This window comes from Sparus aurata, chromosome 1 (genome assembly GCF_900880675.1).
Source record: "Sparus aurata chromosome 1, fSpaAur1.1, whole genome shotgun sequence".
In the NCBI taxonomy this organism is placed as follows: domain Eukaryota; kingdom Metazoa; phylum Chordata; class Actinopteri; order Spariformes; family Sparidae; genus Sparus; species Sparus aurata.
Window position 1 is genome coordinate 34,451,799 of NC_044187.1, and position 26,331 is coordinate 34,478,129.

At 43.9% G+C, this 26,331-nt stretch overlaps 1 protein-coding gene across 3 annotated transcripts; it reads right to left on the bottom strand.

Moving 5' to 3' along the window:
* Positions 1–1,601: 1,601 nt before the first annotated feature.
* LOC115585162 (protein AF-17) lies at positions 1,602–25,917 on the bottom strand. Of its 3 annotated transcripts, none has more exons than XM_030423335.1 (20): positions 25,462–25,917; positions 24,489–24,568; positions 24,337–24,391; positions 24,102–24,211; positions 19,534–19,637; positions 18,859–18,952; positions 17,140–17,247; positions 15,732–15,821; positions 15,451–15,595; positions 14,537–15,349; positions 13,758–13,957; positions 12,348–12,489; positions 12,112–12,178; positions 11,594–11,742; positions 8,935–9,135; positions 8,239–8,315; positions 7,648–8,018; positions 7,364–7,463; positions 4,462–4,674; positions 1,602–4,370 (listed from the first exon to the last, which is right to left on the bottom strand). In XM_030423335.1, the coding sequence occupies exons 1-20, from the start codon at positions 25,568–25,570 to the stop codon at positions 4,335–4,337; spliced, it is 3,264 nt and encodes a 1,087-aa protein (XP_030279195.1). In that variant the 5' UTR covers positions 25,571–25,917; the 3' UTR covers positions 1,602–4,334. The 3 variants fall into 3 exon arrangements, with proteins under 3 accessions (XP_030279195.1, XP_030279213.1, XP_030279205.1); XM_030423353.1 differs by having other exon boundaries at positions 12,372–12,489; positions 25,462–25,916; XM_030423345.1 differs by having other exon boundaries at positions 14,537–15,346; positions 25,462–25,915.
* Positions 25,918–26,331: the final 414 nt, after the last annotated feature.

The following is a 26,331-nucleotide window of genomic DNA, read 5'->3' on the forward strand; positions in this document are numbered from 1 at the left end:
TCCTAGACTGTAGAAATGAAAGACCATTTACAGAGAACCATCTGAGGAGGCAACCTTTTGTAAGAGTTTATAAATTGTGATTAATAACTTATTTATCTATTTTGAAATGCCACCTGCCAAGAGATGCATAAGTATCCACTGTTGTACCACCAGTCTACAGAGTAGCTTCTTTCCTCAGACTGAGACTCCTGAACTTCCACATTGTGTGTATGTAGCTTACTGAATTATAACAGAAAGGCCTATACATTCTTGTTTTGCATCATGACAATTAAATAAATCTTGAAAAGAGGGTGAACACCAGCTAAGGGGACTCTTTAAGACCTCGCAACTCAAAAGTTGTCCTTTTTATTAAAGCAAAACTCTCGCCCAAAAAAAAGGAGAAAAAAAAGTTTTTCGAACAACTCACCTTAGCAGTAACTTGTTCAGCTCCCAGTCGTCATGGCAGCCGAGAAGTATTGATCGACGTAACTTTGAGGACAATTAAGGTGGACCGCTACTGTCTTCTGGCTACTATCCATGTGATATCTAACGTGACTTTTCTGGCTTTTTATTTTAGTATTGTTTCTTATATGAGGCTCCTTTTTTCAACTTCAACGTCAATATTGTTTTTCGCTAATGACAAAACAAATTATCCGTGCATAATATTATGGAACTAAGCTTTAGGAGCGTTCCACCTTAACTGTCCTCCATGTTTCGTCACATACGGAGATCGAAACTTCTGGGCTGCCAGGACGGCAGCGAGCAAAGGAAACATCTAACGTGAGTTGTCCCAAAACGTTCTTTTTAGCAAACTCTGTGTACACAATGTTCTCAATGCTCGTGTTCATGTGTAGAGACCCTGGTGATACTACGAGCGAAGTTTCATGTTGTGTCGAGCCTTCTTAGTGTTTTAAAAATAGCTATTTTGATGCTAGCGTAAGAGTGCCCCAGCACTCCATTGAAAATGAGCTTGCCCGAAAACAAAACTACGGTAAATCTAAAAAGTGCCTCTTTCGTCGAAATAAGGCTTTTAAGCGAAGGTTTCACTCAGGTACTTACACAAAAAAAGCCTAGGTTGCATTTTGGCGAGAGTTTTGCTTTAATGGCGCTAACAAACACATACCTTTTAAAATGGCTGCCCTGATACAAGGTGTTACCTGAAAAAATATGTATATATCCTCAGTCCTGTTTCAAGCCTCTTTACACCAGCTGTGGCTGGTGTGAAAAGGATCTCAGTATTCTTGACTCATTGTGATGTAGTACAAAACTGTAAAATACTAGGATAAAGTCTTAATAAAGTTTAATAAACATAGGAATAATAATGTAACACTAAAATGGGGACATGATTTGGATATGTGGGTACATGGATTAAAATTTTACTTGGACACATGTCACCAGAAATTGAGATTTTAATAAATATATTTTCTTGATAGCAAAAAAGAAAAGACAAAGAAAATAATATTCACCGCAAATGTTGTTAAGTTAAATATATTTGAATTTAGCTGAAACCAGGCCCAGACAAAGCTAGTTGCTGTATGTCAGTCACTTGTCTATGAAAAGTTATTCATTCCCACTTTCCTCTCATTGGACCAGATAAGTGATTGAACACTCAAAAGAAAATGTAACAACTCAGTAAAATACATTTATTGACAAAAAAGTTGTCTTAATCCATCCTTTTAATTTTACACACAAAAATATCAAAATACTTTACAGGGCTTTTAATCTGAATATTGTCAAATTTGTCTTGATCAATTCTCTCAAACAAATACACTGTACAATGACAACATGCTTGTCCTTTTTAAAATTCAGTGCTCATTTAATTTAATTTCTTTTTTTTCAGGGAACAATGCATTTAAAATGATGCATAGTTATTACTTGGTATTTAGCAATACATTTGAAAGACCTCACTGCATTTCATGCAATTCATATCCCAATAGGTAACTCGCGTTCCATCAAACCTCATTCAGAGCCAGGTGCTTAAATGTTGTAACACATAAAAGATACACAGTACGACATTAAGAACATGGATTATCTTGGTTACCCAAACTTCAAAGCTTAAAAGAATGAATGTGTTTTTACACAAACATATTAAAGTATACAACTTGTCTTCCAACAAAATTGAAAAAGGTACTAAAAAACGATTTACAATTGGGCCCAAAGCGCCCCAGTGCAACATGAGAAAGAAACCGCTTCAAAAATCCTTCGCACTCGTCAGTCAATCTCTTGGACGTGGTTGTGTTTGGACTCACATAATAAAGACATACTTGGTAAATTGCAGAACTCCCACTTGGAGTCATGTCAACGCGTTGGCTCATGTCTTTATCAACATAATCAACATTCTCCTTCTGTCATTGCTACAGTATTGTTTCACCGATTAGTGAGCTGCTTGAAGTTCCTTTCTGACATCTACATTAGCTGCTAACAAAATGACCTAGCACTCGAGATATCACATGTAAGGGAGATCATGTTCAAGATTGCAAACACAAGTGAGAAAATATTTTAAAAGGCCTATGACAATATTGTTAAAGAACACAGGAGAAAACATGATAAAATATTCACTTTTTCAGAAGTGGCCATTGTTCTGAGAACCAAAACTGAGCCCAACAGGTACATTGTTTGATAAAGTGGAGTGGAAGGAAAGAGAAGCTTATCATCGTCTCTACGTTAGCTCAAGTCTGGGTTCAGGCCTGCAATCACTAACAACATTGGCAATTCACGGTCCGCCCAGCTGATAACAGCTACGCTATGTATCATACACTGCCGTGACAGCACTTTAATAATAGTTTACAACATGGCCGTCCCCAGCCGTCTCCTATGACACCACTGTGCAGGCTTCACTGTAAGATTCTCAACAAGTCCTTGTTTCTCAGTTCTCTGAAGCATCAACAACTAAAGAACATTGCATCTGAACACAAAAATTACAATAGAAAAGGATTTGACACTTCAGTTACCACTATACGGTTATTCACACATTTCATCTTTTGAAATCATCAGTCTGCTATCAAAAGTATAAATGGGTTTAGGAAGAGTGCTTTCTCTTTACTAATGTAACCCTCCATGTACCCCGGATAAAAAACACTATCAAAGAAAGACGAGAAGAGAGGGAGCCTTTGGGCTCATGGTTTCCTCTGTTAATCTAACATCATTAAGGCATTATCTATCCAGTATTGCTAAAAGAACAACTAGTTGGTGAACATGAAAAGAATATCTATATATGAAACACAAAAAATGACACTTAAGGAGGAGGAGGAGTGCAAAATATTCACATGAATCAATAAGATTTCAGTCCCTAGTGGCCTAGTAAGTACCAAGCATCCTTTATAAGGTACTATGTTGATGGCTAATTTGCTCTGTTAGCTACTAACATGCAAAGTGCTCACTTGTTTAGGAAAAACAATGAATTTCTTACTTACAATTTCCAAATGTTTGGTTTCATCTGCTTAATCTCGATAGCAACTGGAAGGATATAAAAGTATTTAGAAACTCTCATGGTGGTTTTTAATAAATTCTGTTGCTCAATGTTGACATTGATGCCAGTCTCTAGTGGATGATGGCGCCATTTTGAACATGGGTGGGTTCGGTGCCATTTTTACATCTACATAAGTTAATACCTTTGATTTGGAACCAAGGTTTTTGGTGGGCATTTATATCCAGTGAAGGCTTATGCGGTAATGAGTCAGCACAAAATTTCAACAATGGAAAATAAGCGGCACAAAGATCTGAGGTAATAACTAGCTTCGTGTTGAAATGCCACTAACCACACATCGAGAATGACAGTATACTTATCCTTTACATAATAAGTGCATGTGAGAAAATGCAACATATAGAAGATCTGGATGAAATTTGGGTAGGGGTGAACACAAAGGGAAGACAAAATATCAAGGAAGACAGTTGAGGTTGCTAGAAGTGGCAGAAGCCTGCGATTCTCTCTGACTGATTGAAAATAAGCCATGGAGGGAGATCATGAACGGTCAGTGCTTGAGAAGTCAGAGACAACACAGTCTGACCTTGAGTACACACTTCAACCCAGAAGCCTGCACAGCACCTGCGGGGCTGAGCAGGAACTCTGCCTTCAGAAGCAGCCTCATTGGTCTAGCTAACAAATTAGTGCAATTTAAGAAGAGACCATTGTATTCATGCTCTCTGAAAGCTGCCTACACAAAAACCTATGAGAAGAACCTCTGATATAAAGAATTCCAAAACACGAAAAACTTCACCTTGACGTTTAAGTCCATCCTGTTATACATTCATAAAAGAGGGTGTAAGATAAACATGACAGAGGAGGAAAGACGTTCAAAAGTCATGTTTGTTGACGATGCCCGACATCTTCAATTGAGCTGCTCCCTGTGGAATCATCACCCATTCTTGTCTCCACCCTTTTCTCCTGTAGCCTGAAAGCAAAGCAAATTGCACAATGTTTCTTACAGGTCTTAAACTGAAAACATATACAATCCGAGTGCGAAATCTAGCAGTGTTGCTCACCCCGGGCTTGTGAAGTGCACTGTCCTGCAGGCCAAAGAGGTTGCTGCCCTGGCCGCCCTGCAGGGGTGAGGCTGTGGCTGAGGACAGCAGGTTGGGTGACTGGGCTATCATTGGTGAGTTCGGGGTGGACGTGAGTGCTCCCGTCAGCGTGAGGCGCTGCAGCTCCCTCTGTCTCTGCTGCTGCAGCATCTGGCACACCACCGCTTGCTGCTCCTGGTTGAGCCAGGGGAGAAGACAATGAGTTTATAGGATGTTGAGGACACCTGTGGTCTTCAGCTCAGACATTTGGGAGACTCAGCTCTGAGTTCAGTAGTCACATGTCATAAGTTCCTATTCTTGCAAATGTTACATGCATACAAGACATTCGAGTGCTTTCAAAATTGGAGGTTAAATTGAAAATCGTCTTAATCAGTAAAAGGCAGCCTTTCTCCTGGACATGTTTCCTTGACATGTTAGTTTCAGTCCATCTATAACTGGTCCAAAGCTTCTGCTGCTCTGACAACAGCTGGACAAGTCAAACATTTCTTAGGTTAACAATGTTGTATCCATCTCAGCTGTTTCAACTCAGGTTTACAGGTATTTTCAATTAGCCATAACACAATTACACATAAACCCTAACCCCACAATAACAAAGGACAGATACTAGCTGTAGATTGGATGAGATGTCCACAGTGTGTGGTTGATTCCAGTATCCACCAGACTAGTACCAGTTTGCAAGTCAAATTAGACCCGTCATGGTGGCTGGTTTCTGTTGTTGAGAGAGAGTCACACACTCAACAGCTACCTCAAAACCTCAACAGCTAGTTAATCACACGCTACTATAAACTGTTATCACCACATTCATCCTTAAAGCAATTGTCATTGCTATTAATCAACAATATTTCATATCTTATGTATCTTACGTATTGTTATTTCACCATTACACTTGTTATTCTAAGTGCCACACCATTAGCTGCTGTCTACTACTCAGGACAAAGAGTATCTTGAAGCGAACCAAAATAAGGCAAGTCTCTACTTAAGTATCAGACAAACGACTCTTGTTTCTAGTTATTTTAATTTAATGAAGCTGTATAGTCTACATAATTTGAAGCAATTGTTTGACAGTTTGGTAAATATACTGCTTTATGTACACCAGCACATCTGGAGCTCCCTTATTAACACTTGATATTGTATTTATTAACTCCATGCTGAGGATCAGGGACTAGTTTTTGGCGGGGCACAGTAACTTACTGAAGCCTCCGTTGGTTGCCTAGCAACTTCACATTGACCACAGTGCTCCAGTTTACTTCTAAAAAGTGTATTTGACAAAATGTTTCAAAATAATTCTACCTACCTAGAAGATTTTATTAGGGTGTAAACCTAAACTGTCACTGCGTGCCTGTAAAGACTTCTGAAAGTGTCATGTGATTAAGGTCTATAAAGAAAAACCTGTTTGACTTGCCAAACTACAAGACTGAGAAAAAGATCTTTTGGTCTTTAAGTTAAGAGATTATAAGTGCTCATTAAAACTGTTGTCATGGGGCGCTTCTGTAGCTCAGTTGATAGACTGTGCCCCATTTACAAAAAATGAAAATAAAACTGGTATCAGTACTAGTCATATGACACAACTTTCACAAATGTAACAACAAATGTACTGTAGAAAAATGAAAGAAGCTGCTTTCTAAAATGACTTGTAATGAAGGCTATGGAGAGGGTCATAAAGAAACACATCATCACGGTACCTGACCCACTGATGGACCCTCTCCAGCTCACGTACCCCGCAGGCAGTGAGGCTGATAATGCCAAAACACTCATCATGGACACGGTACACCATCGCCTGGAACAGCCCAACACCACAGCCAGCCTGTTTGCAGACTTCTCCTCTGCATTCAACCCTCTACAGCCACACATCCTAGCAGAGAAACTCTCCACCTGCTCCTACCTGGACCACCTGCTGATCCTGTGGATTACAGACTTCCTGACCGAGACATCGGAGAAGGTGTTATTGACCAGCACCCTCTATGATCTGTTGGTCACCTCTACAGGCTCCCCTCAGGGCTGCGACCTCTCACCTCTGCTCTTCATCCTTTACACTGATGACTGCAGGGCTACCCATCCAAACTGTCATCTGGTAAAGTATGCAGATGACACAGTTCTCCTGTCCCTGCTCTCAGGCCCCTCATATCACCACAGCTCAGTGCTGCATGAGTTTGTGGAGTGGCGTGGTAATTCGGCCATAGAGTTCAACACGGAGAAGACCAAAAAGATGGTGGTGACCTTTTGCAGCGGCCATCAATACCTGGGCACAATTTTGACAGTACGTTTAAATTTGCCTCCAACGCTGAGGAGATCCTCAGAAGATGCCGGCAGCGGCAGGATCTCCTGAAGAAGCTCAACACTTTTGGGGTCAATAAGAACATTCTTCAGACATTTTATCGCTCCTTCATAGAGAGTCTCATCACTTTCTCTATCACCTGCTGGTTACACTCCATAAAGAACAGAACACGCCTGCAGAGCACAGTCAAAGTCTGCTCTAACACTGAGGACAGTGTGCAGGATCCATCAGGAACCCTCCCACGCTCTGTTCCCAGTGTTTGAGTGGCTCCCCTCGGGACGCCGGCTCTGCTGCCCAGGATGCAGGACACAGAGGAGGAGAGCAACTTTTGTTCCCAAGGCTGTTCAGCTCCTGAACTCCCATCCATCAATCCCCCCCCCCCCCCGCCGAAATGAGTTGAATTAAATCATTTCGATGGATGTTTACATTTCTTGCCCGACGGACAAGTGTGCGTCTTCTCAACCCGAATAGTATTAGCATGAAATACAGCCACAAGATATAAACATGAAGATAAAAAGAAAGATAGAGTGGTTTTTGCTCTCTCTCAAAGGAAAAAGGGAAGTTATAGGTGTGAAGAAGTGTCATTACAGGAGTGAAGTTCTGTGACGTTAGGAACTGCTGGAGCTGCTGCTGTTGCTGCTGCTGCTCGAGAAGAAGCTGCTTCTGCTGCTCGGACAGGAGAGAAGACCTGAAATACAAGAAACAACATGCAGACACATTAACACACCAGACAACCCACAAACACACAGCCATCAGAGACTTGGCCCTGCTTTAGTTGCCTGACATGATGTCATTTGCCTTTAAACAAAACAACTGTTTGTCTTAACATAGATTTCTTCTCCAGCTGATTTACAGACAGACCGGGTACGTACGGGCTGACACTCTTGGGATGCTGGAAGCCCTGTGCTAGTGCCTGGGGGTTGAGAGGTGGAGGCTGGGGGCGCAGAGCGGGAAGTGTGGGCTGAGGGGCGTTCTGCACAGGAGACTGGATCACTCCATTCAGACCGCCCAGTACACCGTTCATATTCAGCTGAGGACTTCCTGCGAGGGACGCCATGAGCCCTCCCACCACAGGCAGTGAGGAGCTGCCGGCCTGACTGATGGTCCCCAAACCATCGCTCAAGCCCCGACTTAGGCCATTCAGCATGGGCTGACTGAAGGAGGCGGGACTCTGCTGAGGAGGAGGAGTGCTCTGGAAGGAGAGGGAGGAGCTACTGCGGGACGGACTACCAGAGTGGAGCTCCTGGAACAAAGATGTGAAAGAACCGTTTAGCTATTGATTTGTGATGGTAGCAGACAGGATCACTTATCATCATCATCATCATCATCATCACTGTACTGATGTTTAAACCCACAGATTCATGTTACACCGAGGTATAAAAGGCAGAAATGTACTCGCTGACACATCGTGACAAAGGTTTTGTTCGGTGTGTTTAAGGTAAGAAAGGTCTATAGTTTCTCACCTCAGATGAGGTAACAAAGGAGGTGTCATTCAGGAAGCAGCTTTTGGACAGGGGACTCTTATTGGTGCTCAAGGGGTCTAAAGACAAGAGGCACAAACACAAGGTGAAAACTACCAGATCAGAGGTTTACACTAACCACTCTAGTTTTTATTACTAACTTTAAAAAAACCACCTGCATGTAGGATTTTCACATCAATAAATCGTTACGTCCTCTGCGTGATTGCTGTGTTTGTGGCCATTGCTAACAACACCTGCAGCCTCTATGCTGCACTGTACAAAATGTATCACTTTGTGTTGCCAGACATGAATTCATTGGAAATGTGCTGCACTGATGCATGACATTGACAGACGCTGCTTTATTTAACAAAACAGGAAGAGAGGTGGAGACAGAACAAGCGGTAACAACCACTCTGATAAAAAAGTGAGTGATTCTGTCAGTGGAAAGATGTAACTGACAATACAGTTGAGAGATGAGAAGCCATCTATTTTAGTACTGTATCTGTGGAATCACCTCTAACCTGACAGTAATGAACTGATGTTTAAAAACTGATACATGCAGGTGGACTGTTTGTGAGGGGAGAGGGGAAGGTCGAGTGATGCAGATGAGTAGTAGACAGGGAGCGTACTACATGACACCATATTAAAACTGTGTCCCAAGGTTTTGTTTTGAAGGCGGGTGGAGATGATGATTCTGACCTTGGGTGGATGACAGGAAGCTGATCTGGGCAGAGGTGTGCATGGAACCCTGGGCAGAAAGAAAGTGTGGAGGGAAAGGCACGGCCAGCTCCGTGTTGAGCAGCTGCAGCCGCTCCTTCTTGGCCGTCAGGCTGAGGATCTGGTCCTGGAGGCGCTGGTTCTCCTGCTGCAGGGAGTGGAGCGACTGTAGCATCTCCACAACTAGAGGAGGCAGGGAGGAGATATATGCTGTCAAAGCAAAATTATTTCCATTTCATTTCCATTATTTAACTGTGCCAGTGTACAAATGAGCTGGACTATGAAGAGCATTGGAAGGTAGTGGGGGCCCCTATAAGCTAAATGAAACAGTGTGGGGGGGCTATGCTAATAATTTTATGCTTTCACGGATGGATAGATGGCTGCAGCCAGGACAGAGCAGGATAGTTTTATCTTGGTTCTATCTAGGTTTTATACTTGAATTGCTGCTAGGGCTGCTACCAAAGATATATTTTTTTTAATCTGCTGATCACAATTAATCATTAAGTCCTTTAGTAAAACTACAAAAAAAAAAAAAATGCTCATTACAGTTTCACAGAGCATGAACTCTTAAAGTTGCTCCTTTATTCATATTAAGAAGCTAGAACTAGTAAATGTGGCAGTAAATGAAAACAGGTAATCAGCTATCAAAGCGGTTGGCAGCTAACTTTCTTTTCATCAACTAATTAATCAATTACTTGGTGGCAGGTCTACATGCCACTCATGTCACTTGAAATGTATTATGTTTTGGATGACTTGAACATTTATGTAGCCACAGCGGCACATGAAACATAAAGAAGCCCCTAAATACATGGCCTTTTCCAGGAGGTCAGTGTCCTCATTAATTAAAATGACACCAGAGATGAACAAACCCCACACTTGTTAGTTATAACAATTATAATTAACCGTGTTTATATTAGCATATGAGGATTTAGCAAAGTGAGAAGTTATTTTCATTACATCACAAAGTGAGATGTGTCAATCAATTCAAACAGAGCACAGGTTGGTATTAGCACATTGGAGTTTGCACTGAGCTCCTTGACAATTCAATGAAGACTGATTTGGCTCTTGCTTGTATGGATGTTGTGCTGAGCTACACTGGAAAATACTAATGAGTATCTATTATGCAGAATAATCCTAAATTGTCCCACCATTACAGGCTCAATGATGTCAATCAATCAAGGCCACACAGTACTATCCTGGTTTAGGGTCTAATCAAGAAAATATCTGTCAAAATATATACAGTGCGGGCGTCCCATGTACAGCGGCGGCCCCGGGTTCAAGTCCCAGCCTGGGGTCCTTTGCTGCATGATACTCCCCCTCTCTCCCACATGTTTCCTATCATCTCTTGAGCTGTACTATCAATAAAACCATATAAACGTCAAAAAATACTTGAAAAATAAAAAAAGATATATACAGTGGACAACATCTGGAGCCTTTAAGGGCTTTAAAGGTGGACATATTCACCAGGATACCATCGTTACATATTGTTACTGGACCTCATCAATACTTGTGGAGAAAATCCTACATCATTATAACTTTCGCCTAATTTATCTTTGGGATTTCACATTAAACACATTTAAAGACAAAACAAGACAATAAAAGTTTCTTCAGAACTTCAGTCTCTGAATGATGTGCTATCATGAACTACTGCTTCCTGTGGAAAAAGCAGTGTCAGGTCTGAGATAGGAATTCAAGCATCCTGTAAATGCTCTCTAATTGATTTTCTGGGGAGCTGTCTGTGCAGTGTGCCCGGCATCACGGACACAGATAATAAACACACTCTTCTCTTCCATTTTCTGCAGATTGGAGCAGCAGTTAACACTCATAAGTGAAGCTCTCCCTGGGGCACAGATAAACATATTTAAGATAAGAGACTGCAGGGCCTTTCCTTTTACAAAGAATTGGAGGCTATGTTGCATAAAAGCACACTCAGTTGAGTGATATTATGGTGGGGAAGAAAGGAGGGCCCATTTCTGATTTTGTGTTATGTAGCAATGGTAAAAAGTAGACAATGGTAGAAATAGTGAGAGAGTGAGAAAACAGAATGAGAAAAATTGAAAATGGAATTGTGACAGCGCAGTGTGGAGAAAGAAAAGGGAGCAATGAATAGACTAGAAAGCAAGTGTTAGCTGATGATGTCCCCAGAGAAGAAGAAGAAGAAGAGTCAGAGTCAATGCCAGTAAGCAGTCAGGTTCAGGAGTGAGCCCAGCAGAAATGAAACCTAGAGAAGGAATGTGAGAAACAAAGCTCCTACAGCTGCTCTGAACACCTCAGCAGCATGTTCTCGCTGTACTATTTTCTCTCCAGAACAGCTTCCACAGGTACAGTCATCATCTCGAAATAGTACCAGGTTGCTGTCTAAGGGACACATAATCTAATTTGAGCAGCTCACAAATTCTATTTTTACTTTGCATTGCGGTGGTTCCAAACAAGTTGTTGCTTGTTAGCTCTTAAATGAAGATATTTATGAGTCCTCTTCTAAGGTTGCAGCCTTAATATGACCACTAATTGAGAGCAAATCAACCAAAGAGGGATTTCTCCTTCTCCTTCTGTTTCATTTAAAGGCTTTTTAAATTCCAATGAAAAGTGAAAGTATCCGTTGTTTTCAAGTAAAAAACACTGTTTTTCAAGCCTCACTCACTGTTGACTCCCATCTCTCCATTGCCGTGTTTCTCCAACAGGAGCTCAATATGCGAGCTGGCTGGAGGGACATTCTCAGGACGGGATCTGACTCCTGCACCCAGCCCATCTCTCTGGTCGAACAGAAGAGGGAGACAGCTCATAGGAGACCTGGGTGAGGGGGAGGAGAAAAACATCGACGAGTCAGAAAGAAGTCACTGCTGCGGCCGAGCGGGGAAACTACCAACAAGACCCTGTGGCTGTGGTTGGTATTTCTTTTTATAATCCATGCAGTCACTTTGGTAGATGTTTCCTGTTGCTGCTCACAGAAATATAAATTGATCTGACTACAGCAGCAGTGGTAGTGGTAGTGGGAACATGTATCCAAATGATGTTTCATTTGATGGGTGAAAGATGAGTAGATATTTCATCAGTAAAACTGTGTTTTACTACTTGTTCCCTCATTTTCACAGCATAAATCACATATTGTGTCCCAACACTTCCCATCAAAGCCACCAAAAAAGATTCATTCAGACGTACTGTGAAGAAAGACTCTCTCTTGGCGAGTTCCCCTGACATGGGAAGCGACAGTCATCGAGGTCGGACTCTGAGAATGGGAAAAGAGAGACGTTAACTTTCCAATGTGAAGGCGGCACAATATGAATGACTTTAATGTCTGTCGGATTGTAAGAAACTGAAGACTAGTTTCTTGCTATGTTTATACTTGTGAAACTAGCGCCATTTTTTTTTGTATCATTGCAAACAATCATAATGACCTGTGAATGCTGTCTTCCTCTCACCTGGCAGTGAGGTCTGGGCCTGGCTCAATAGTGGTGGCAGTGTGGGGGCGGTGGAGAGACAGCTGGCGAAAGGCTGAGTAGAGGTCAGACTATAGGAGGTGCTGGAACCTGGATGGACCTACGAGACAGTGGACATCAACATCTGGCTCACAAAGAAATCATCTGGACCATCTACAAACAATGCTGGTTAAAAAAATAATCCAGTTAAAAACCTTTTTAAAAATGTTAATCTATAAATGTCATCTATAAAATATGAGGAAGTAGTAATACATGTTGACCGTGGTGATGCAGACAAAAATAACATCCAGTCTTCAGTTATAAAACAGAGAGAAGCAGCAAAAAAGTATCCATTATGAAAAAATTATGAAAATTGTGAATTGTGAGACATGTCCGTCATATTTTCCTACAGCCCAAAAACACCTCTTCATATTCCTTGATTTAACTACAGTCCAAAACCAACAGATAATCAGTCAAAAAGGTGACTTATTTATCTCTCAGATTCATTTTCTGTTGAATAACTTGTTAAAGCGAAACTCTCGCCAAAAAGCAACCGAGGCTTTATTTGGGATTGTATATGAGTCAAACCTTCGTGTGAAAGCATAATTACGCTAGCAAAATCGCTATTTTTAGAACACTAAGAAGGCTCGACACAACATGAAACTTTGCTCGTAGCATCACCAGGGTCTCTACACATGAACACGAGCACTGAGAACATTGTTTGTGTACACAGAGTTTATGAAAAAGAAGGTCTTTGAACTACTCACGTTAGCTGCTGGGCTCCTGCGCGTCGCCGTCATGCCAGACAAAAAGTGTCGATCCCTGAGTGCGATCTGACAGGCACGCTTGAGGAGCGGTTCACCATTACTCTCCTGCCTGTCAGGTCGCACTCCGGCATCGACACTTTTTGTCTGGCATTGTCTGTGTACACAAACAATGTTCTCAATGCTCGTGTTCATGAGTTTCATGTTGTGTCGAGCCTTCTTAGTGTTCTAAAAATAGCGATTTTGATGCTAGCCTGTCGTGCCCCTAGCTCTCCCGTTCAAAATTAAGGTGCCCAAAACCGAAACTACGGTAAATCTTAAAAGTGCCTCCTTTGTCGTAATTATGCTTTCACACGAAGGTTTGACTCATATTCAATCCCAAATAAAGCCTCAGTTGCTTTTTGGCGAGAGTTTCGCTTTAACAACAATCTTTTTTCCTCTATAACCACGCTGTTTTGTACTCTGTTTTTTTTGGTCTGTTTTTTACCCTGAACATTTGCGCCTTTTAAACAAATTCACAAAATGCTTCGCAACTACAAAAAGTAGAACCCAGACACAGGGGGAGTACTTCCCCCTGAAAGCCTTCATGCTATCTGCTTTAAACAGCCTGAACGCTTCTCTCTACCTGTGTGTTTGAAACCGCGTTGACTGATGGAAGTGAGAGTGAGGAGACGTGGGATTGAAGGAGTCCTGAGGAGAGAGGGGTGCTACACATACCCCCTCCCAGGGACAAGGAGGTGCTACACACCCCTCCGCCCAGCGAGAGAGGGGTGCTGCAGATGCCCCCACCCAGTGTGAGAGGGTCCTTGAGACTGGAGTAGATACCTACAAGATCAGAAAGTTACAATTAGTAAAAAAAATATTTCAAAAAGAGACTTTTTTTGTTTTGTTTAAGGAGTTGTAAGACCCCGAAAGAAAACAACACGCCTGCACAAGTGTGTTGTGCCCTGGAGAGTAAATCTGTAAGTAGGGCAGAAAATCTACCACTCTGCAACATGTGCAGCGCACACAAAAACCACTATCTAGGACAATATCTGTGCCTCGTACAGATTGAATAAATACTGTGAGACAGATTTACAAAATATTCTCAATTTCAGAACCATGTGTATGATAACCAGTGCCCTGTAACAGGATCTTTATTTGTCCTGCGTGGCTCTGACTTCCAGAGGCTTGTTCTACTACACCGACAGGTCCTGATATACAGATAAGCTGCTGCTGTGCTGCTGACAGGGCACATGTGCAATGGAAACATTTCAACACTTTAGAGTTGACTTGCAAATGAACACACCAAAGTGCAAACAGATAGTGATAGTGGCGTCGTTTTCATTTCTTTTAACACACGCCTGCTCTCACACACAGGAAGCTCGAGGGCTACCACACTCACACCCACTGACATAGACTCACCGGAGCCGAGCAGTGAGTTGCCACGGCTTGTGGAAAAACTGCCAGCAGAGGAGGAGGAGAAAGAAGAGGAAGAGATGGTTGTGGGCGGAAGCGTGGAGGAGAAGGCGGGGTGGGGGATGGAGGACGGGTTCGGGTAGAGTGAGGAGGTTAACGCTGGAGGAGGAGGAGGAGGAGGAGGAGGAGGAGGTGCTGCGTGGTGATGGTGGTGCTGATGCTCCTCTTCTCTCCGCTCTCGGTTCTTGCTCCCCCTCGGACGCCCTGGACCATGGCTGCTCTTCTTGCTGCCGCGGTGCCGCCGCTCTCTGGGCAGCGGTGGAGCCGTGGCCTTGTCCTCCAGGTCTGCCTCCTCTAGGATAGGCGGCGTGCTCAGTTGAGACGGTTTACAGAGGGACTTGGAGGGTTTGTAGTCCCCCGAGGAGGAGATCTTCCGGATCTTGCTGCTGCTGCCCAGCCCTGACGAGGAGGTGATGCGCATGATGGACCCAAAGGTAGAAATAGTGACTTTGTTCTCGAAAGGGCTGGAGTTGCCCTCCGACCTGTCTTGACCCTGTGACCCCGCCAGTGGGCCATCAGCTGGAGTCAAAGCTGGTGGCTTGTGGTATTTACTGTCCTCCTCCTCCTCTTCCTCCTCCTCCTCTTTGTCCTCCTCCTTTTCATCATCCTCTTCATCCTCGTCCTGCTGGACCGCTGGCCTCCTGTGACGCTCCTTACGCTCCTCGCCACTGTGGTCGTCGCCAGCTCGGTCATGATCGCGCTCCAGGCGGGAGGATGATGAGAACTGATGAAAATCCTGAGCAGAAGACAGGGAGCCTTCTCCGAGAGAAACACAAGGTTGTGGTCAAAATCTGACTGTCGAGTCGATAATATAGATGTCACATTCGCAACATTTCAGTCTGCCTTCCTGTGGTACTTACCTGTGTATGGACTGGAGGAGCAGGAGGAGGAGGAACAGCTCTTGCCAGTACTTCCTGTCTTCTTACTGCGGTGACCATGACTGTGTGAGCTCAGCTTCTTGGGCTTACCCTCACTGTCCTTGTTGCTGTGGTGAGCGGAGGATATCTGGGCCAAAACACACAGGGCAAGATGAGTTTATGACAGCTCTTAACTTTATGTGAAATGAAGTCTGCCATGGCAGAACGTTTCCTGACAGGGTCCGCAGCCCCTCACCAGTCATTCCGTGGGTTGGTATTCATACCTTTTCTATGCTGCTGCTCGTCACCGAAGAGCCCAGACCGTCCGAGGACTTCTTGTGGCGCTCTTTCTGCCGACTCTTGTCTTTATGACTCTGAATGTAATGAAAAACACAGGGCTCAGGCTCAGGTTAGAGTCAAACCAGGTACTAACTGGCATACACTATCGTCTCACGCACAGACAAAAACAAACATCCAGGCACGCACATTAACAGACAATTACTAGGGCTGGCCTCCTCTTGTTCAGGCTGTACAGCCATGCCCACACACACCAAGCTAACTCTATTGTGGAGTATCATCGGCTTGTTTATTTAAGAAAAAAAAAGGAGCCAAAGACACACACCCCTGTCTACATCGGTGGAGCTGAGGTGGAGCAGGTGAACAGTTTTAGGTTCGTGGGAATCAACATCACAGAGGACCTATCATGGTCATGGCACATCACCACCCTGGTCAGAAAAGCACAGAAATGACTGTATGTCTGAAGGAGTGATGAGAGGGCTAAAATCCTGTGCCAAGTTCTTGTCGACTTTCAAAGAGAAGCAATAGAAAGCACCCCGACTGAAAACATCACAAACTGGCCCAGGACAGGCTCCTCAGCAGGTGATTAAAGCCACCGTCAGAACATCATTAGTGTCTGATATCAGAGAAATTAAATGTCTGCACAGAGCCCAAAGGACACTAAAAGACAACACCCATCCCCCGGACAGTCTGCTCACCCTGCTGCCATCAAGAGAGATACAGTGTGAGTTTCTGTCTGAGTATCTGCTGCTGTACGACCAGACTATGGAGCAGCTTCTTTCCTCAGACTGTGAGACAATTCCATTCTGCTTATCGGTACAATTCTTTATCAATTCCCTCCTGATTCTTTATCAATTTCTGTTTGAAAAAAGTAGGCCTACAGGGGTTTTCAGCATCAACACAACTTTTTCTCCTTTAACCATTTTTGATCCTCAACACACTGATGGGCGAGTCTCAGTCTATGACCTGAGAGCTAGCTGTAGCAACAGTCTGTCATAATAAAACAGATGAAATGCATTTTACAGACATTACAAATAGTTGACTGTTTACGTCATTCTTTGTGAAATGAAGCCATGCTTTGGACCAATTCTTCCTCCACACCATAACTCTTTGTTCCAGCAGCGTGGACACATACATTCAGAGTCATTGTTTTGCAATTCCCAACTGTCAGAGGAACATGTAAGCACTGATGAAAGAATCGATAAGATCAGAGGCATACGATTCTGATGAATCGGACAATTCTGATGAATCGGACAATTTGGAAGCGGTTCTTCATTTGAACTGGTTTTCAGTTCTCGTCACTGGCAAACAAGGCTAGAAATGTGACCAGCCACTGCCAAACCTTTGGTACTAAACACTTTACAAGCAGTTAAAAGTTTTACACATCAGCCATACCTTCCTCTGTCTGTGGTGGTGGTGTTTGTCCTGTGATGGAGAGCTGGAGCGCCCCCTGGAATGGCTGAAGGAGCTACTTGTATTTTCACTGGAGCGTAACTTCTTCTGCTGTAAACACCAAAGGAGAAAGTGAGTATCGTCTCGAGACCACATAAAACCTGAGAAGCTGCTGAACTTTTTTTTCTTCTTCAGATAATGCATAAAAGAAGCTTCTGAATCTCTTCCTAGAGTGTTTTAAACAGGTCTGGTGTTCACTGACTATAGTTTCCCCACCTGTCAGCTGAGCTAATCAGAGCTTCTAAGGTGACGTAAAGATCTGAGCTGTCATCCTTTCTGCACCAGAGCCAGAAACAACAGCAATTATGGATGAAATCTATGCAGCCATACGGGCTGTTTAAAGTCAAAATAACAACCAAAAACAACAATAGTTAAAGCCCCTGTACAGACTTTTCATTTAGTGTTGATTTTGGCGGCCCCGCTGGACGAAAGCGGTAGTGTTTTGCCGGAATGAAGACTGCATTTCCCATGAGCTCTAGCGCCCACTGTCGTGAAGACGTTTGTCTGGCCGGCGCGTGTAGATTTGTTTTGGAAACGTCGGAAAGACGACGGGACTTGCTTTGAAAACTTTTTTTTTTTTTAGCAGCTATCTGCAGCGTGCATATGGACGAGGTACTGTGTCTATTTGTATTTCTACTTAATGTAATATGCCGCCGGTGAAACAAAGTAATGCTGCTGTTGCACTGCAATTTCCCAGCTATAAATATTACCCACGGTGCTACAGAGCTAGCGTTACAGCAAAGTCACAGTGATTGTGATGGATGTTTTGTTCTAAGTAAGAAACTGAATCGTTTATAATGACAGAGGATATTAGCGATGCATCGTTGCAGGTCGGCTGGGCTGATACACACAGCTGAAATGGATGCGTGATCTAAGAAGTTTGTTGTCGTTTTCACGAGTGTAGTAACTAGAGCTAATCTAGTGGTAACGTTAGCCAGCTTTGTTGTAACAACATGAATTCATGTATTGCTGTAAACTACGTCCCGCATTACATTTCATAAATAAAATAAAATTTACAAACCTGTCTAGGAGGAATCGGGCAAATTCTGGATCCGACCCTCCCTTCAAGCCCCGCAACTCTCTCCATCTCTGGAAGGAATCGCCTATGTTTATCCGTGTTTTAGCCCTAGCTCGATCAGATTCCCTCTCGGCCTTTCGTTGGTCTTCGGTTCGAATTCTTTTTCTTTTCTTTGTCTCATTATCAGCCATGACAAAAGTTTTAGCTCGGTTAGCACTGGCTAGCGTAGCAACAAAACAGCTATGCCGTATCCTGAATGTCGTCAGTTCCGGTCTGACTGCCGTAAATCGTTTCGTAAGTGGTCCGACCCGACCAATGCCTTTCAGAGGTATAGAATTAGACTACTTAGAAAAAGCGTATCTTCACGCTGATGGGCTCATTTGCTGTTGTAGGTAACAGAGACACATCAGCAGAAACCAGAGACTTTTCTATATCCAGTTAAAAACTCCGTACAGGGGCTTTAAGTTAAGTAGCAACGTTTAATGAGCAGTGTTAACACTTCACAGTGCAATTAAGGAAGAATTTAAGACAAAGAGATTTATCTCTGATGTTTGTAGCAGCTGCCATTTTCATCATGTTTTCTTTAAGACAATATTTTTGCGTTTTTTTGCAAGAAATGTCGGTTAGACTGCTGTCCATCTCACCATTTTGTTGTAGTGATGTTTGCAGTAGCCGCAATATTTAACGTTGTCAGCTTCTGGGCCTTCCTCCTCACACAGCAGACCTGCCATCTGAGCACTGTACACAGGGTGTCAGGAGGTCAGACAGGACGGGAAACAGGAGAGCGTGCACACACACACACACACACACACACACACACACACACACACACGCACACGCACACACACAGACTCTCACAACAACATGGACGTGGCCGGAGTCACCTGAGAGCTGGTGTAATTGATCATGACAGAACAGCTCAAATGTCAGATCACAGCACACAATAATCAGTGCCACACAATCTTCCAGACTTGACTTGGAAGTCTTCACCTCCTGCATTGTCACAGGAATCAGTCACAGCTTACTCAGAATTAAGGCCCAAAGCCAAGGAATGAAAGCATTTTGAGGCCAACTGTAGACTGTTATTTGCATCTAAAGTCAAATCACTTCATGACTGTTGTTCTACACAAATGTCATGTCCTGGTTCAGGCGCTGTGTTGTGTATTTGTGTGCCTTTTTAGTATGAAATGCATTTTTCGACATCTCTGTTGCGGCAACTTTCATTTCAAAGTCGTAACTGATGTTGCCGACCATCACACTGACGCTTCCATGTAACCACAAATACACATTTATAAACACACACACACTTTAACGCTTACCAGGTGACATGGAAGGCTTGCCTGCAGCCCTGTCTGTTGCAGGTCATGCAGGCTCCACAGGCGGCCTTGCTCTCCCTGCCATGGTCCTCACAGATATAACACGTCTGGTGAAGCGGCAAAGACGGAGTGAACAAGGAGATAAAGAGACACAGAAACAGAGTCAGTCATTACCATTATATCTATAATTCTTATTAACACAGGCTAGGTTATCCTGTCGACTAACCAAGCTGTTTGTTAATCTACAGCTGTTTGCTGTTTCAAAATGTTCGTATTCATGAGAAAAGCTGTGCTTGTTTCATCTGTCAGCAGGACACGCTGATACATTCTTGTTATTTGGCCATTTAAGTGAACCAAAGTTATTGCAGTGTAAATTGAGGCCAGCCGCAGCCATACTACAAAAGATGTGGACGTTTTGCTTCTCGAGACAACAGATGGGGCTTTCAAACCGAACACAGTTTGCTGCACGCTCGCTGCTTTTTACAGCACAACTGTTGACCAGATTTGAAGTTCTGTCTCGTAGGCGACTGGACGTGTTTCCGGAAGACGTTTCACCTCTCATCCAAGAGGCTTCTTCGGTTCTAACTATTTAGAGGGGAGGTGCAGGCTTTTAAACCCTGTGCGGGAGTGTCCTCACAAGAGTCGTTAAGGACACGTGGTGGGCTCTGAGTTTCAGAGTCGTTGTCAGAGGGCCTGTCTAGACAGTTTAACAACCATTCAACACCTGGGCTCACCTAGCCCTAGCAACCCACATGAAGGCGGGTTAAGTCAACAATCATCAAGTGGCCCTAACAACTCTGAAACTCAGAGCTCACGTGTGTCCTTGAATACTCTGTAAGGACACTCCTACGCAGAGTTTAAAAGCCTGCGACTCCCCTCCAGTTAATTAGAAGTGAAGCAGCCTCTTGATGAGAGGTGAGACGTCTTCCAGAAACTGAAACACTTCAACTTGCCTCAACGCAGCACTTAGAATTACCATGACCTGGATGACTGAGAACCTCCATCAACATGTTGACCAGATGTCACAGTTGTGAAAAAAAAAAAAAAAAAAAAAGCTGACATTGAGGAGCTTGTGGCCAGATGTGCATTTCAAAAGACAGGTTTAACTTTAGCGTTTCTTGTATCTTCATGCAACAAGCATTTACTTCCCCTCTTTGTGCCCTACATTCACAGCCACCTGTTATTTTGTATAGATTAGGTGTCGAATTATCATGAAGCGCTACAAAACAATTTTTTCATGAGCAGCCGAGGTTTTGGAAATAACGATGACGATTTTAGCAGCTAGAATTCTCGCATCCTGTGTGAAGCGGCATCAGTCGTCACTGACATCTAAATGAGCACGTTTCCACAAAATGCATACAAGCACTCACAGGCTGCCCAACACGCGCGCACGCACACACGCGCACACACACACACACACACACACACACACAACACACACACACACACACACAGAGCTTTTGTACTTTTTCCTCAGCTTTCCTCAGCTGGGGGCAGAAGAGGCCTAGCAACAGGTGCGGGACAAAAGAACAGCGGGCTCTTTACCTTTTTCGCTTCAGCCCTCTCTCTTTGGCCTTTTCTCTCCCCTTCCTTCTGTCTTCCTCTACTCCCTACATCCTACTCAGCTCTCTGTTCTCCTCAGAGGATGTCGGCTACGAAATGAAAGGCCAGAGACATAACTACACCGAAGCGTGTAAGAGGAAGAGTGGCTTCTCAAGTTTTCACTGTCCATTGTAACGCTGTCTAGGAATGTGGGCAGCAAAAATCTGGATGAATGGCTCTGACGGGGGGAAAGCTGCATGCAATTTACTGTAGCTGACACAGTAATATGAAACCAGGCACTCAAACACTAACATGTGTACGTTTATAAGCAGGCACTCGCATGCACGCACACACACACACATTACGAACACACTGCACGTCGGCGGCCGGCTGCTCAGTCTAATGAGTCCACGCGTCAAATATTGATTTCTGTGTGATGTGCATTGCTTTAAAAGGCCCGCTCTGGTGCATGCTCAGTGCTTCTGCTAGACACACTCTGACAACTATCAAAGGGAAAAATGGTACAAATAGATACAGTTACAAGACAGCTGATGTGTGATAACTCTATAACAGCCTGAAACTAGTCTGTGGTGCAAACAGCTTCCTTTACAAAGTGAAAAAAAAGACATCAGCAGAATATTTCAGACGCACTGCAGAATGTCTAAGCGTCTGTAGACGATGAGGGACACGTTCAGTCTGTTTCCAATACGTGGTCTCTCTCTGCATGTTAAGAATCTGTGTGAGGTCCTCTTAACGTCGTGTTTCATCCGCCAGTGTGCAACAAGAAACTGTTTCTTATAAAAACATAGGGTTCATTTATAACACATGGAGATTACAGGAAGCACAGACTTGAAGCTTTGGCTTTGTCATACCTAACCGATGATTATTTTCTATATCCTATCTATTTATTTCATTAATCAATTAGCGGTTTTTATCTCGAGAAACCATCAGTTATCCCACATACAAACCAGGAACTGCAGCAAATCCTTTTAACTGACTTAAAACTAATCGCTTCGGTGCTGATCAGTGTGTTATTTAAGTTGCGACGAACTGCGGCAAATGTACTTCTTTGTTGTTCCTTCAACCTGCCTCATTAATTTCTGCTCTGCTGGAAATCTCCCACAGTTCCCAGAATGACTTTCATCAACCTCCAGAGAGCGGGTGGGACCTTGCCACACTCACTTCTGGGTTTGTACCGTACTGTACGCGTAGGTGGAGAGTGTGATGGTGCTGTGGAGCAAAAATTTTTTTCCCGTTATGGGAGAGAAGAGAGTTGTGTCGTTTCCCACATGTCTTAAAGGCAACGTGCGTCATGCTTTGTTTCTTTGTATTTTCTGTCTTTATCTTTCATAATGTATTCCTCTCTGTGGGACTGTTGATGCTGCTGAAAAAAAAGGGTCACTGCTCTGAAAACTTCGATAATTTACATCTACAAAGGTTTATTATCTCTGCAAGCCCGGGAGGAAAGCCTGTGGGGAATCAGGTGTTTTGGCAGTGGCTGGATCTGATGTGTCCTTGTTGGTGTTGTACCTGAAGAATCATCATTAATGTCGGTCCAGGAGCATCGTTGAAACTGACCAATCAAATGTTTTGTAACGTCATAGCTTAGAGACTCTGGGGAAAAAGACTGGAAAGATACGCACATGGGGGAAGTTATCCTTTCAAATGTTGCAAATGTTAAATGTTGTGAAATGGTCCATTTTAACCCAAACTACACTTTCCTAAACATAACCAAGTATTTTTGATGCCTAAACCTGACCAAACAGCAACAGAAAACTGCAGACACTGAAAACAGTAAGTGTACCTGAGGTCAAAATAGTAGGCGAACAGTTTAATATTATGGTTGAAGCAGGATTTGATCCCCGGTCTCCTAAGAGAAACCTTACATACGTCATGCTCTCAAACCTCACGGACTTGCTCGATATTACATTTTCTTACCGTTTCCATGAAGTAAGTTGAAATGAGGGAAGTGTGTTAACTATGATGCTCTAGGAACGCCACTACGGCGATATCAGATACACCTTTGGTGTTCGAGTGTGTGTCAGTGGCTTCCCTAGGTTTGTGGAAGACTTTGGTGCAGTAATTTGGCGACGGGTTTGGTGGGATTCCTTTTATTTTCTTTATTAAAAAAAAAAAAGATGTGTACATAATTTTAGACCATTACTATATGCAAATAAAATATGGAAAAAACATAAACTGATTGATTTCACAGTTAGGAGGTGCCCAAAATGGCTTGGGTGTTGAGTAGGGAAAACCTTGTGTGTGTGTGTGTGTGTGTGTGTGTGTTTATTTGTCTGCAGTTCATCTTGCGTACTTACTGGACCCATCAGCCTACATTTTTTGGACTCATTTATAAGTGTATGCTCAAGTACCTCTTGTGGTTGACGCGATTTAGAGAGACAAAGGTGAGAAATAGGTGAGAAAATGTATAAAAATAAAAAATAACTGACTGCTCCGTCATTTAAACCCCCATTGATCAATCAACAACTGCTTCAGTTTGGCACTGGGGATAATGTGGAACCTGTATTGTCTCTCATTAACTTTCATGCATAACTGCTGTACAGATAGCCTAATCTCCACTCCCCCATTCCTCACCCACATGACCCCAGTCACACCTGGCAAAACAACACCTCCTACCCTACCTCTTGATACACTTGAGAAAATAAGCAAAATATCTTATTTCATAAGATCTCTAAGTTGTCTAAACACGCACGATTGTGCAAGAACGTGATTAAACATAAATGAAATAAATATCTTTATATAGATATTTGATACCTGGCCTTATCATGTCTAATAAAAAATATTTCACCACCCCACGAGAAATAAATGCATTGCCAGATCAGCGCATTCAATGTTGTCTGGTTGTACAGAAATAACGAAAATAAGCTATATTGTGTTAACTTAATTTAAGGTTGGAGACAGAGCACCACACTCTGATGATGCCCTGCAACAACTGTTCGCTTCATAATGTGTCACAGCTTTTATCCACTCAGCAGTATGTGTGTGTGTGTGTGTGTGTGTGACAGTACCTTGATGTATCTCTCATGCGGGACATACTGCAGGATGATGGGCTCCATGGTGAGGACGTTGGCGAACTGTACCTCGGGGATATAGAGTGCGCACACAACGTGGGCCCAGCCTGATTGGACAGATTGTCAGTGGATTAATGGCATGGTTGAGATCCCTGTGAATACAGTGGGAATCTGCGGCTTCTTAGGGTAAAACAGCAGGAGAGCGAGATGGACACGGGAGGAGGAGATTTACCTCCACTGTCCGTCCTCTTGAGAGCACCATCTTTGTGGGGACACAGCTCACACCTCTGGAGGTGGGACAGGAGAGTGCAGAGCTCAGACAACTGGACGTTCGCTGCGTCGTGCAAAGCAGCAATGGATGGATGTGTATGGTGTCATACTCACCACGCGCGCCGCCCTCTCCTGTGACTCACACTTCCGACAGAACCACGGGCCGGTGGGCACCTGAACAATCCCGTAGCATGCTGGGACGCACACAACAACAGGTTAACAGTGCTCGATAGCAAATGTCCAGCAAATTCACGACTACGACGTGAACGTATACTTGAGAATTCTTGTTTCACCCTGAACCTTTAATTTTGTTTTACACTGATGTATTTTACACATAATGTTATGTTGTGCTGTCTTGACAGTAATACCTCAAAAACACATTTTTGGTCCACTTGGAACTTTAAAATGCCCCACTGAAGGACAGCTGTCTGCTCGAGCTGTTGTGCCAGCACTGAGCTACTACTCCTTTATTACATTTAATAACACTTTCGCTGACTTCAACAGACTAAATCATCTCTACTCCAAAAACACCAACCAGCTGATGAGAACAGGGTAACTCTGACACACATAAAAAATCTGGACCCACCTCCCACAGTCGGTCCACTAATCAGTCACAGGGCTGATTCTGCTCAGAAATACGATCTGAGAGTGGACCGCTGTCCCCTGCAGGTCTCGCTAAAGCAACAAAGCGAGTGGACTCTGGGTAACAGTGTCCAAACCGGCGGGCCTCGCCGGGGCTGTTTTGTCGCAAAAACACGCCTCTTACATTGAGGATCCGACCGGGCCAGACAGCCGCGCGCACACTTACACACTCAACGCTCGGACCTGAAGTGCCATCAAGGCGCCATCTAGGCTTGGTGTCACCGCTTGGCCCTGTGTGTGTAATCATGTGTGCTGAGAGGAAACAACAAACAGCACGCCTACCTACCCCTCCCACACACACCAACACACACACAAACACGCACGTAGACAAGCGACGGACCTACCCAGAAACCTAGCGACCAACCAGCACCTCTGGCTGCCTCCAGCCGCCGGGTCAGCCGCCACAGCTGCCCGGTAATGACGCGCTAACAGCGGCTAATGTTACCTTGGTGAACGGCGACGCTGCAGCCGTGTCCATCACAGTACACCAGCGGATTCTCAGCCCAGCCTCGCTCGTCTGAACACACGCAGCAACCTCCAACCATTTCCCGCATGCTCCCATATGAAGAAATGTATTTCCCCTCCCGGCAAACGCTCAGACCTCGCCCAGGCCTGTCAAGTGCTCGTCCCGCACTTTAACGCCGCGCCGGGCATAGTCGTGGTTCGCTTTCGTCGCGCAGTTTTAGCGCAGCAGAGAGGCGAAATCTCGGCGTGGGGTTTGTGGTGCTGCTGCTACGTTTTTTCCGTGATGTCCTCCCCGTCCCCTTAGAACCGATGCAGTGCGCATGCTCAGACCTGCTCCTCTGGGTCGGAATAAAAGTCACAGCAAAGGTAGCAAGTTAATGTTGCGTTTCTCGCGGACCAGCCTCCTCGGCGCGCGATTTTTAGACCCCGACGCGAGAATTTAAATTGGCACCAGTGTGAACGTGTTTGTACCCGGGGGCCGCTCATCCGTTCAACAGTTTTACATATTAGATCAGTAAAACATGTGGATCCATCAGTCAAAACCGCTGGCTGCTGCTGCTTCTCTGTCAAGTTCGCGTCAACAGCGCCATCTTCAGGACGTGCACGGAATAATCGAGCAATAATTACAAGCTATTTCACCATCCAATGTCCTGACCTCGAATTAAAAAGAAAGAAAGAAAGAAAGAAAGGCACCCAAGTGTGAATGTTACACCTGTGTTATATCACACGTCATTTCATTTAACTTGATTCTGATTTATTCAGTGTCGGTGTGGGTTCCAAATGACATTACGAGCAGTTGTCTCCCATTAGTTTTTCTGTATTCCTTCTGTATTTGTAAACCCTCTAACTG

Excerpts from the sequence above, each read along its gene's own strand:
- LOC115585162 (XM_030423335.1), bottom strand. The coding sequence starts at position 25,570 with ATGCGGGAAATGGTTGGAGGTTGCTGCGTGTGTTCAGACGAGCGAGGC. Across the intron at positions 17,248-18,858 it reads AACATCACTACAACAAAATG|CAGAAGAAGTTACGCTCCAG; the intron begins GTGAGATGGACA and ends TGGTGTTTACAG. Across the intron at positions 12,179-12,347 it reads GAGGAAGACAGCATTCACAG|AGTCCGACCTCGATGACTGT; the intron begins GTCATTATGATT and ends TCCCATTCTCAG.